Source organism: Seriola dumerili, unplaced genomic scaffold (genome assembly GCF_002260705.1).
Source record: "Seriola dumerili isolate Sdu_G_001 unplaced genomic scaffold, Sdu_1.0 BDQW01000097.1, whole genome shotgun sequence".
In the NCBI taxonomy this organism is placed as follows: Eukaryota; Metazoa; Chordata; class Actinopteri; order Carangiformes; family Carangidae; genus Seriola; species Seriola dumerili.
Window position 1 is genome coordinate 648,811 of NW_019174352.1, and position 13,676 is coordinate 662,486.

General features: G+C 31.2%; 1 protein-coding gene across 3 annotated transcripts in view; it reads left to right on the forward strand.

The window, feature by feature from the left end:
• Positions 1–11,486, forward strand: part of LOC111222486 (BTB/POZ domain-containing protein 10-like) — a 32,907-nt gene extending 21,421 nt beyond the window's left edge. Inside the window, exons 7-9 of one of the 3 annotated variants that reach the window (XR_002665137.1) lie at positions 9,195–9,305; positions 9,935–10,883; positions 11,312–11,486. Coding sequence is in view for 2 of the 3 variants with exons in the window: in XM_022746235.1 (XP_022601956.1) it covers positions 9,195–9,305; positions 9,935–10,431 (608 nt within the window). In the remaining variant the exon portion in view is untranslated. Of the gene's footprint in view, positions 1–9,194; positions 9,306–9,934 lie in introns of all 3 variants that reach the window. The other 2 variants (XM_022746235.1, XM_022746236.1) reach the window with 2 other exon arrangements.
• The last annotated feature ends 2,190 nt before the right edge of the window (positions 11,487–13,676 follow it).

Genomic DNA, 13,676 nt, shown 5'->3' on the forward strand with positions numbered 1-13,676 from the left:
AAAACGTCATAGTATAGTAAGGCATAAAAAGTCATAAAAATGTCAGTGTACTATGACGTTTTTTGACATTTCATGCCTTACTATAATGTGAGGATTTTTGACATTTTATGCCTTACTATGGTATTACATGAGGCATAATAAGTCATAAAAACGTCATAGTATACTATGACGTTTTTTCACATATTATGCCTTACTATACTAAGAGATTTTTCTGACTTTTTATGCCTTACTAAAATATGACTTTTTTTTCAAATTGTTATGCCTTATGTTTTTTGTGCCTTACTATACTATGACGTTTTTATGACTTTCCATGGCTTATTATACTACGGCGTTTCATGCCTTACTGACATAAAACATAAGAACATCGTAGTAAAAAAAAAAAACGTCATAGTATAGTAAGGTATAAAAAGTCATTGTAAAGTAAGGCATAAAAAGTCATAAAAACGTCATAGTATAGGGAAAGATAGGCAAGACAAGGCAAGGCAAAAGTTTATTTGTATAGCACATTTCAACAACAAGGCAATTCAGAGTGCTTTACATAGAGCATGAAAGGCATCAAGACACAATATTAAAGCAACACAAGTAAAAACATATTTAAATACACTTTACTATACTATGAGTACAGGGTATAAATTGTCATAGAATAGTATGATGTTTTTATGACTTTTTATTTGACCTTAATATACTTATGACGTTGTTATGCCTTAAAACGTCACAGTATAATTAGGCATGAAAAGTCATAGAAATGTCATACTATACTAAGGCATGAAAATTCATAGTATATTAAGGCATAAAACCTCATAAAAATCCTCATATTATAATAAGGCTTGAAATGTCAAAACGTCATAGTATAGTATGAAGTTTTAATGACTTTTCATGCCTTATTATACTATGACGGTTTATGCCTATACTGACTTTAGGCATAATAACATCATAGTATAATAAGATAGGCACGTCAGGGCAAGTTTATTTCAACAACAACGCAATTGAAAGTGCTTTACATAGAGCATGAAAGGCATCAACACAGAAAAAAAAAAGCAACACAAGTAAGAAGACATTAAAGTACAATTTAAAAAGTATTGAATTTGGAAATAAAAAGAAGCTAAAAAGGAATAAGACAGATGAAACAGGAGAATAAAAGTTACAGTGCAGTGTAAAATATTAACTAATTAGGTTTAATAAAAGGCAGTGGCAAACAGAAAAATCTTCAGCTGTGATTTAAAAGACCTAAGAGTTCCAGCAGACTGGCTGTTTTCTGGGAGTTTGTTCCATACATGTGGAGCATAAAAACTGAACGCTGCTTCTCCATGTTTAGTTTGTTCTCTGGGGATAGACAGATGACCTGAGCGGTCTAGATGGTTCATAACGTAGCAGCAGATATGAAATATATTTTGGCCCTAAACCATTCAGTGCTTTATAAACCAACAACAGTATTTTAAAATCAATTCTTTGATAAAAGGGAAGCCAGTGCAAAGATCTGAGAACTGGAGTTAAAAATTCATAAAAAATGTCATACTATACCATGACGTTTTTGTGACTTTGTATGCCTTACTGGCATAACAACCTCATGGTAAAAAATAATTTCATAGTATACTAAGGCATAAAAACCTCATAAAAACATAGTATACTTACGTATGAAAAGTCATAGTATAATGCTTAAAAATATCATAGTATAGACGTCATAGTATGGTAAGGCATGAAAAGTCATAGTATAAGGCATGAAATGTTATAAAAACGTCATAGTATATACGTCATGGTATAATAAGGCATAAAAAGTAATAAAATGTCATAGTATAATGAGGCATAAAAAGTCATAAAAAGTAATAGTATGGTAAGGCACAAAAAAGTAAAACGTCATAGTATAGACGTCATACTATTATAAGGCATAAAAAGTCATAGTATGGTAAAGTAAAAAAAAAGTCATAGTATAGTAAGGCATGAAAAGTCATAAAAACGTCATAGTATAATAACGCATGAAAAGTCATAGTATGGTAAAGTATAAAAAGTCATAAAAACGTCATAGTATTATAAGGCATGAAAAGTCTTAAAAACATCATAGTATAATAAGGTATAAAAAATCATAGTATGGTTAGGCATAAAAAGTCATAAAAACGTCATACTATAATAAGGCATAAAAAGTCATAGTATGGTAAAGTATAAAAAGTCATAAAAACGTCATAGTATTATAAGGTATGACAATTCATAAATAACATCATAGTATAATAAGGTATAAAATATCATAGTATGGTAAGGCATAAAAAGTCATAGTTTAATAAGGTACAAAAAGTCATAAAAACGTCATACTATAATAAGGCATAAAAAGTCATAGTATGGTAAAGTATAAAAAGTCATAAAAACGTCAGTATTATAAGGTATGAAAAGTTATAAAAACATCATAGTATAATAAGGTATAAAAAGTAATAGTATAGTAAGGTATAAAAAGTCATAAAAACGTCATAGTATAATAAGGCATGAAAAGTCATAAAAACATCATAGTATAATAAGGTATAAAAAATCATAGTATAATAAGTCATAAAAACATCATAGTATAATAAGGTATAAAAAGTCATAGTATGGTAAAGTATAAAAAGTCATAAAAACGTCATAGTATAATAAGGCATGAAAAGTCATAAAAACACATAGTATGGTAAGGCATAAAAAGTCATAGCATAATATGGCATAAAAAGTAATAGTATGGTAAAGTATAAAAAGTCAAACTATAGTAAGGCATGAAAAGTCATAAAAACACATAGTATGGTAAGGCATAAAAAGTCATAGCATAATATGGCATAAAAAGTAATAGTATGGTAAAGTATAAAAAGTCAAACTATAGTAAGGCATGAAAAGTAATAAAAACGTCATACTATAATAAGGCATAAAAAGTCATAGTATGGTAAAGTATAAAAAGTCATAGTATAGTAAGGCATGAAAAGTCATAAAAACGTCATAGTATGGTAAGGCATAAAAAGTCATAAAAACGTCATACTATAATAAGGCATAAAAAGTCATAGTATGGTAAAGTATAAAAAGTCATAAAAACGTCATAGTATTATAAGGCATGAAAAGTCATAAAAACGTCATAGTATAGTAAGGCATGAAAAGTCAAAAACGTCATACTATAATAAGGCATAAAAAGTCATAGTATGGTAAAGTATAAAAAGTCATAAAAACGTCAGTATTATAAGGTATGAAAAGTCATAAAAACATCCTAGTATAATAAGGTATAAAAAGTCATAGTATGGTAAAGTATAAAAAGTCATAGTATAGTAAGGCATGAAAAGTCAAAAACGCCATACTATAATAAGGCATAAAAAGTCATAGTATGGTAAAGTATAAAAAGTCATAAAAACGTCATAGTATAATAAGGCATGAAAAGTCATAAAAACGTCATACTATAATAAGGCATAAAAAGTCATAGTATGGTAAAGTATAAAAAGTCATAAAAACGTCAGTATTATAAGGTATGAAAAGTTATAAAAACATCATAGTATAATAAGGTATAAAAAGTCATAGTATAGTAAGGCATAAAAAGTCATGAAAACGTCATAGTATTATAAGGTATGAAAAGTCATAAAAACATCATAGTATAATAAGGTACAAAAAGTCATAGTATGGTAAAGTATAAAAAGTCATAGTATTATAAGGTATGAAAAGTCATAAAAACATCATAGTATAATAAGGTATAAAAAGTCATAGTATGGTAAAGTATAAAAAGTAATAGTATAGTAAGGTATAAAAAGTCATAAAAACGTCATAGTATAATAAGGTATAAAAAATCATAGTATGGTAAAGTATAAAAAGTCATAGTATAGTAAGGCATAAAAAGTCATGAAAACGTCATAGTATTATAAGGTATGAAAAGTCATAAAAACATCATAGTATAATAAGGTACAAAAAGTCATAGTATGGTAAAGTATAAAAAGTCATAGTATTATAAGGTATGAAAAGTCATAAAAACATCATAGTATAATAAGGTATAAAAAGTCATAGTATGGTAAAGTATAAAAAGTAATAGTATAGTAAGGTATAAAAAGTCATAAAAACGTCATAGTATAATAAGGTATAAAAAATCATAGTATGGTAAAGTATAAAAAGTCATAGTATAGTAAGGCATAAAAAGTCATGAAAACGTCATAGTATTATAAGGTATGAAAAGTCATAAAAACATCATAGTATAATAAGGTACAAAAAGTCATAGTATGGTAAAGTATAAAAAGTCATAGTATTATAAGGTATGAAAAGTCATAAAAACATCATAGTATAATAAGGTATAAAAAGTCATAGTATGGTAAAGTATAAAAAGTAATAGTATAGTAAGGTATAAAAAGTCATAAAAACGTCATAGTATAATAAGGTATAAAAAATCATAGTATGGTAAAGTATAAAAAGTCATAGTATAGTAAGGCATAAAAAGTCATGAAAACGTCATAGTATTATAAGGTATGAAAAGTCATAAAAACATCATAGTATAATAAGGTACAAAAAGTCATAGTATGGTAAAGTATAAAAAGTCATAGTATTATAAGGTATGAAAAGTCATAAAAACATCATAGTATAATAAGGTATAAAAAGTCATAGTATGGTAAAGTATAAAAAGTAATAGTATAGTAAGGTATAAAAAGTCATAAAAACGTCATAGTATAATAAGGTATAAAAAATCATAGTATGGTAAAGTATAAAAAGTCATAGTATAGTAAGGCATAAAAAGTCATGAAAACGTCATAGTATTATAAGGTATGAAAAGTCATAAAAACATCATAGTATAATAAGGTACAAAAAGTCATAGTATGGTAAAGTATAAAAAGTCATAGTATTATAAGGTATGAAAAGTCATAAAAACATCATAGTATAATAAGGTATAAAAAGTCATAGTATGGTAAAGTATAAAAAGTAATAGTATAGTAAGGTATAAAAAGTCATAAAAACGTCATAGTATAATAAGGTATAAAAAATCATAGTATGGTAAAGTATAAAAAGTCATAGTATAGTAAGGCATAAAAAGTCATGAAAACGTCATAGTATTATAAGGTATGAAAAGTCATAAAAACATCATAGTATAATAAGGTACAAAAAGTCATAGTATGGTAAAGTATAAAAAGTCATAGTATTATAAGGTATGAAAAGTCATAAAAACATCATAGTATAATAAGGTATAAAAAGTCATAGTATGGTAAAGTATAAAAAGTAATAGTATAGTAAGGTATAAAAAGTCATAAAAACGTCATAGTATAATAAGGTATAAAAAATCATAGTATGGTAAAGTATAAAAAGTCATAGTATAGTAAGGCATAAAAAGTCATGAAAACGTCATAGTATTATAAGGTATGAAAAGTCATAAAAACATCATAGTATAATAAGGTACAAAAAGTCATAGTATGGTAAAGTATAAAAAGTCATAGTATTATAAGGTATGAAAAGTCATAAAAACATCATAGTATAATAAGGTATAAAAAGTCATAGTATGGTAAAGTATAAAAAGTAATAGTATAGTAAGGTATAAAAAGTCATAAAAACGTCATAGTATAATAAGGTATAAAAAATCATAGTATGGTAAAGTATAAAAAGTCATAGTATAGTAAGGCATAAAAAGTCATGAAAACGTCATAGTATTATAAGGTATGAAAAGTCATAAAAACATCATAGTATAATAAGGTACAAAAAGTCATAGTATGGTAAAGTATAAAAAGTCATAGTATTATAAGGTATGAAAAGTCATAAAAACATCATAGTATAATAAGGTATAAAAAGTCATAGTATGGTAAAGTATAAAAAGTAATAGTATAGTAAGGTATAAAAAGTCATAAAAACGTCATAGTATAATAAGGTATAAAAAATCATAGTATGGTAAAGTATAAAAAGTCATAGTATAGTAAGGCATAAAAAGTCATGAAAACGTCATAGTATTATAAGGTATGAAAAGTCATAAAAACATCATAGTATAATAAGGTACAAAAAGTCATAGTATGGTAAAGTATAAAAAGTCATAGTATTATAAGGTATGAAAAGTCATAAAAACATCATAGTATAATAAGGTATAAAAAGTCATAGTATGGTAAAGTATAAAAAGTAATAGTATAGTAAGGTATAAAAAGTCATAAAAACGTCATAGTATAATAAGGTATAAAAAATCATAGTATGGTAAAGTATAAAAAGTCATAGTATAGTAAGGCATAAAAAGTCATGAAAACGTCATAGTATTATAAGGTATGAAAAGTCATAAAAACATCATAGTATAATAAGGTACAAAAAGTCATAGTATGGTAAAGTATAAAAAGTCATAGTATTATAAGGTATGAAAAGTCATAAAAACATCATAGTATAATAAGGTATAAAAAGTCATAGTATGGTAAAGTATAAAAAGTAATAGTATAGTAAGGTATAAAAAGTCATAAAAACGTCATAGTATAATAAGGTATAAAAAATCATAGTATGGTAAAGTATAAAAAGTCATAGTATAGTAAGGCATAAAAAGTCATGAAAACGTCATAGTATTATAAGGTATGAAAAGTCATAAAAACATCATAGTATAATAAGGTACAAAAAGTCATAGTATGGTAAAGTATAAAAAGTCATAGTATTATAAGGTATGAAAAGTCATAAAAACATCATAGTATAATAAGGTATAAAAAGTCATAGTATGGTAAAGTATAAAAAGTAATAGTATAGTAAGGTATAAAAAGTCATAAAAACGTCATAGTATAATAAGGTATAAAAAATCATAGTATGGTAAAGTATAAAAAGTCATAGTATAGTAAGGCATAAAAAGTCATGAAAACGTCATAGTATTATAAGGTATGAAAAGTCATAAAAACATCATAGTATAATAAGGTACAAAAAGTCATAGTATGGTAAAGTATAAAAAGTCATAGTATTATAAGGTATGAAAAGTCATAAAAACATCATAGTATAATAAGGTATAAAAAGTCATAGTATGGTAAAGTATAAAAAGTAATAGTATAGTAAGGTATAAAAAGTCATAAAAACGTCATAGTATAATAAGGTATAAAAAATCATAGTATGGTAAAGTATAAAAAGTCATAGTATAGTAAGGCATAAAAAGTCATGAAAACGTCATAGTATTATAAGGTATGAAAAGTCATAAAAACATCATAGTATAATAAGGTACAAAAAGTCATAGTATGGTAAAGTATAAAAAGTCATAGTATTATAAGGTATGAAAAGTCATAAAAACATCATAGTATAATAAGGTATAAAAAGTCATAGTATGGTAAAGTATAAAAAGTAATAGTATAGTAAGGTATAAAAAGTCATAAAAACGTCATAGTATAATAAGGTATAAAAAATCATAGTATGGTAAAGTATAAAAAGTCATAGTATAGTAAGGCATAAAAAGTCATGAAAACGTCATAGTATTATAAGGTATGAAAAGTCATAAAAACATCATAGTATAATAAGGTACAAAAAGTCATAGTATGGTAAAGTATAAAAAGTCATAGTATTATAAGGTATGAAAAGTCATAAAAACATCATAGTATAATAAGGTATAAAAAGTCATAGTATGGTAAAGTATAAAAAGTAATAGTATAGTAAGGTATAAAAAGTCATAAAAACGTCATAGTATAATAAGGTATAAAAAATCATAGTATGGTAAAGTATAAAAAGTCATAGTATAGTAAGGCATAAAAAGTCATGAAAACGTCATAGTATTATAAGGTATGAAAAGTCATAAAAACATCATAGTATAATAAGGTACAAAAAGTCATAGTATGGTAAAGTATAAAAAGTCATAGTATTATAAGGTATGAAAAGTCATAAAAACATCATAGTATAATAAGGTATAAAAAGTCATAGTATAGTAAGGTATGAAAAGTCATAAAAACTCATAGTATGGTAAGGCATAAAAAGTCATAGTATAATAAGGCATAAAAAGTAATAGTATGGTAAGGCATAAAAAGTAAAAAAAAACGTCATAGTATAGACGTCATAGTATAATATGGCATAAAAAGTAATAGTATGGTAAAGTATAAAAAGTCAAAGTATAGTAAGGCATAAAAAGTAAAAAAACGTCATAGTATAGTAAGGCATAAAAAGTCATAGTATAATAAGGCATGAAAAGTCATAAAAACATCATAGTATAATAAGGTATGAAAAATCATAGTATGGTAAGGCATAAAAAGTCATAAAAACGTCATAGTATAGTAAGGCATAAAAAGTCATAAAAACGTTATAGTATAGTAAGGCATAAAAAGTCATAGCATAGACGTCATAGTATAATATGGTATAAAAAAGTAATAGTATAGTAAGGCATAAAAAGTCATAAAAACATAGTATAGTAAGGCATAAAAAAATCATAGTATAATAAGGTATAAAAAGTCATAGTATGGTAAAGTATAAAAAGTCATAGTATTATAAGGTATGAAAAGTCATAAAAACATCACAGTATAATAAGGTATAAAAAGTCATAGTATGGTAAAGCATAAAAAGTCATAGCAAGGCATAAAAAGTCATAAAAACGTCATAGTATAATATGGCATAAAAAGTAATAGTATGTTAAAGTATAAAAAGTCAAAGTATAGAAAGGCATAAAAAGTCATAGTATAATAAGGTATGAAAAGTAATAGTATGGTAAGGCATAAAAAGTAAAAAAACATCACAGTAAAGTCGTCATAGTATAATATGGCATAAAAAGTAATAGTATGGTAAAGTATAAAAAGTCAAAGTATAGTAAGGCATGAAAAGTCACAAAATCGTCATAGTATAATAAGGTATAAAAAATGTCATAGTATGGTAAGGCATAAAAAGCAAAAAAAAAAAGTCATAGTATAGACGTCCTAGTATAATACGGTATAAAAAGTCATAAAAAACGTCATAGTATAGTAAGGCATAAAAAGTCATGAAAACGTCATAGTATAATAAGGTATAAAAAGTCAAAGTATAGTTAGGCATGAAAAGTCATGAAAATGTCATAGTATAATAAGGTATAAAAAATGTCATAGTATGGTAAAGTATAAAAAGTCATAAAACGTCATAGTATAATAAGGCATGAAAAGTCATGAAAACGTCATAGTATAATAAGGTATAAAAAATGTCATAGTATGGTAAAGTATAAAAAGTCATAAAACGTCATAGTATAATAAGGCATGAAAAGTCATAAAAACGTCATGGTCTATGAGGAGAGCTGTCTGCAGTTGCTGTTGTGGATTCATGTTTTAAATGTCTTTCCCCTCCCACAGTCATCTACAGCACCAAATTGTACCGCTTCTTCAAGTACATAGAGAACAGAGACGTGGCCAAGTCTGTGCTGAAGGACAGAGGACTAAAAAAGATCCGTCTGGGAATAGAAGGTACAGAGTCAAAGAGTTTTCTTCTCCTATGTCGTCTCAAAACTCTGTTTCCAGTAATAATAATGTATGGACTGGCTGCTGCTTTTTTTTCCCCCTGTTTCTGCTTCAGATAAGAATTTCATCTATTTTACAGCCTGATCATAAAATGTCTGAAGTTAAGAGGTTTGATAAATTCTCTGGGGAAATTTTACAAGAATGTGGCTGACAGCACAGTATGTCATAGCTAGATACATTCATTTCTATAGATCTTTGTCCTTAGCTGTTGTCAAAACATTGTTATATACTGAGTCACTGTCGCATCCAGTCTGTCCTGAAGATGTAGCGCTGCTTAGAGGCCATATTATAACGTCTTGTCTTGTAAACACAATGATGGCTGAAGCTATTGACAAGAATGGTAAGTAAATAGCTGCTAATGCTAACACTGGCTATGCAGTAATAGCAAAACTTACAATTAGCTCCCTATAAATGTCTTTATGGCTGAATCTGTGGCATAACATGTTTTTACAGGCGGAATAAGAAAAAGTGTATTCACTAAAAAGTCAAACTATTCCTTTAACTTCAACAAGAAGGCTGTAGTTGTTTCCTTAAATATTCTTCTGATCATTTTTTTTTCCTTTTGTTTATACCAGGCTACCCGACCTATAAAGAGAAGGTGAAGCGTCGTCCTGGAGGTCGTCCAGAGGTCATCTACAACTATGTCCAGCGTCCCTTCATCCGCATGTCCTGGGAGAAGGAGGAAGGGAAGAGCCGCCACGTGGACTTCCAGTGCGTCAAGTCCAAGTCTACCACCAACCTGGCTGCGGCTGCCGCAGACATTCCCCAGGACCAGCTGGTGGTCATGCACCCTCCGGGTCCGCAGGTGGACGAGCTGGACACTCTGCCGCCGTTGCCACCCGCCAACGACCCCCACCAGCCGGCGCCTGGGCAGGCGCTGGAGAACAACACAAGCCCCCAGCCCCTAGCACAGGCCCATGAGGGCCTGAACCAGCAGGCTCAGGACAGTCCGAACCCGGCCGCGCACAGCCTGGCCCACAGCAACCAGCAGCAGCAGCAGCACGGCAGCAGCCACACTCAGGCCACTTACCACTACGAGCCGGACCCTGACACACCGTCACCCTCTGCATGAGACTGATGGCACACACATACACACTTTCACCCTCCTGTGTTCACACTGCCAGCAACAACGCTTTTATTTACATCATTACACTGAGCTAAATTCAGAGCTAGAAGCTGCTAAAGAGGAATGAAGCACTCAAACACAACTATTCTCTCAGCATCAAAATGAGATTCACATTCAGTAGTGACATAGTGAAGCACAGAAACCTGATTGTCCTCATACAGCCAATACGCAAAGTTCAACCTTTCTCAGCCTGAACTAGTGCCACTTCCTGCCACTTGTTGCTTTCAGTGTGAACACAAACTTTGTTCCTGTACCACCACCACCCCCCGCCCAATATCCTCCTCCTCCTCCTCCTCCTCCTCCTGAGTGGCTAAACACCACTTTGCCTTCTGTTGCACGTCTGCTGCAGCCTTTTCACACAGCGTCCGAATGAACGAGAGCTGCTCAGCCAACCATAGGTAAAAGCACATCAGCAGGCCTCCTCGCCCACCTCTCTCCATCATGTGGTTTTATTTATCTGACGAAAGGAGAATTCAGTTGCATTCTGTAAACATGTGAAAAGACAAGAGTACTGTATTTCATTATAAAGAAGCATGTGTGACGGCTGTGAGTGTGTGGAGTGTGTGTCGTGCTGCTTGGATACTGTACCTCTCTGAGAAAGTGGATTTCAGTGCCTCTTCAGAGTTGATTTGGGGGCTGGTCGGTTGGTGAAGTTTCACTTTTTCCAGCACATGTGAAGGTCTTGATGAAAGAGTGAAGTGTGTTTTTGTTTTACACAACATAGATGAGCGTTTTTCATATGTTCCACTCCTTCTGTTGTTTATATCAGTTGATTTTAATCCTAGTTTGTTGAAGTCTTGTGTTTTCACTTTTTTTCCCCCCTCAGCTGCTCAGAAAACTCTGCACAGGTTCATCACCACTGCTGTGAGCACACAGGATGTCAGAAAAGATGTTGAACACAATGTTTTTCTAATAAAGAGTATTCACAACACCGGTGTCAATCACTTCTTTATTTCCATGATAAAGCAAGTGGATGGTTGTTTTCAGGTTTTAGTGGTCAGCCTGCAGGATCACTTCTGCTATGAATGGATCTGTAACAGTGACTATAAATCTTAGCTATCTGTATGTTTTGCTAATGCTACATAGCCAATGTTAGCATTAACAGCTGTTTACTTACCAGTCTAGAGGAAACGTTGCGAGTTCAAATAAAAGGAAGGTGTTTTGCTTCTATTTCTATCACTTCTTTTCTTGTACTGCATGCTAACCAGCTAGCCCCGGACCAGTCGGACTGTCGAGTCACTTTCCGATACTGAGTCACTGCAGCATCCAGGCTGCCCTGAAGAAGTAGTGCTGCTCAGGGGACATATTAGTAGATTGGTTGTATGTTAGTATTCGTTAGTATATGAGTAAGAACAGATGTTTTAGAGAACACAGCTGTATTAATATCTATCCTTTTTTTATTTTAGTGTTCCTTAACAAAAAAAAAAACAAATGTTAAAAATGCTAATTGTTTAAACAGAAATAAAACACAGTCCAAAAAAATTTAAAAAAAAAGCTGCAAATCAGAAATGATCAATTAAACAAAAAGTATGAATGTGACAAAACAATTGGTACCTCTGTACTTGACTCCATTGAGGCATCTTCTTCAAGTGTAGGCCCATATGAACAGAGGAGACAGAACAGGATCCCCGGAGTCTAGACACTGGTGGTGGTGCAAGTGTCCCTGGAAATCATGGAGGTTACAGTGGAGGTGGGTTGTGTAACAGTAGGTCTGAAAGACACGCAGGCAGAAGTGCAATGAAATTTAAAGAACTGCAGCCAGTAAAACTTCGAAAGATGATTGGTCAGTTATGGTGATGTCAGGATTGTGAATGGAGGGAATGTGACAGCGCGGGAAAGTAAATAACCAACGTAAAGATCCTCCTTACTGAACTTTGGACAAAGCTTCATAAATCACATTTTTTGGATAAAAGTGTCTGCCAAATGTGTAAATTTCCACTTCAAAAGTAACAGCTGGCAGGGATTAAATGAGACAGCAGTTTGTCATACTGTATATGCTGCTTTATACCTCTACATTTCACTGGGAAATATGACGTTTTCACTCCACATTTATCTGGTTTATCTAGCTGATTCAGATTGTACAAACAAAACGTGATCAACTTATTAAATATTGTGCATGGCTACATATTAAACTATTCAACAGTATTTACAGTAGTTCAAATAATCTCTGAATACAGGCCTTTTACTTGTAATTGAGTATTTACATTACAGTATAACTACTTTTACTATGCACTCGTAAAATCAGTATTTGAAAGCAGTTACTTGCGATAAGATGTGTGACAGATGAGGCAGGCCTGCAGACTCTGTAGAGGCCGATCTAATCGGAGTGGAGTGACTCAGCACCACATCCTGGATATCCTGCATCCCAGCTGGTGCAGCGTTACACACATCACTGCTCTGTCATCACATCATGATGTGAGACACTCCTGAGAGTTTGTAGAGCAATACTGTGTCCAGATGTATCAGTTGACACAAGCAGCAGGGTCCTGGGCTTTGACCTTCAACCATGTTAATATGGAGTATGTTTTCCTTTTCTGCCATTTAAAATCTAACAATATCTGAGCAGTAACAGAACTTAAGGGAACCAAAAGACATTAACGTCAGTAGCTGTGGTCCAGAAGGCCTCATTAAGATGCAGAACATGAACAAGAAACCTTCTGAGTTTTAATTTTCAAACTGTTTCGGGAGGTTTTTCTGAAGGTTTGGCAGCAGATAAAAGAACGTTTGATAGCTGGAAATGACCCGACTCAAGAATGGGGAATAAGGATTAAATATACATAACATCTGCTCATGATTTAAAAGACTTTTTGGGCCACCAATTCAAACATCAAATAAGCTCACAAGGTTTCTAAGTCTCTTACATTCTCCAACAACTAATCACTCTTTTTTTGAGCATCAGGCATTAAAGTGAAGAGTGTTATTCACTGACCTCCATTCAGCTGTGTGGTTAATAAAGAGGCTTGCAGACGTGCAGCTGTGCCAACATCTCCTTCTGCGCTTCACTCGGTGGCAGACCTTCCAGCAGCTGGATGGCAACATCATATAAAAATACCACCAGGCTCCAGTGATTGGCTGAAGGAACAGATCAGGTGTAAACCACAGTCATGAATGAAAACACAGCGAGGAAAACGCAGATCTGCACTTGAAAGACCGAATCAACAATGACAGAAACAAATAGTTTTATTTTAAAA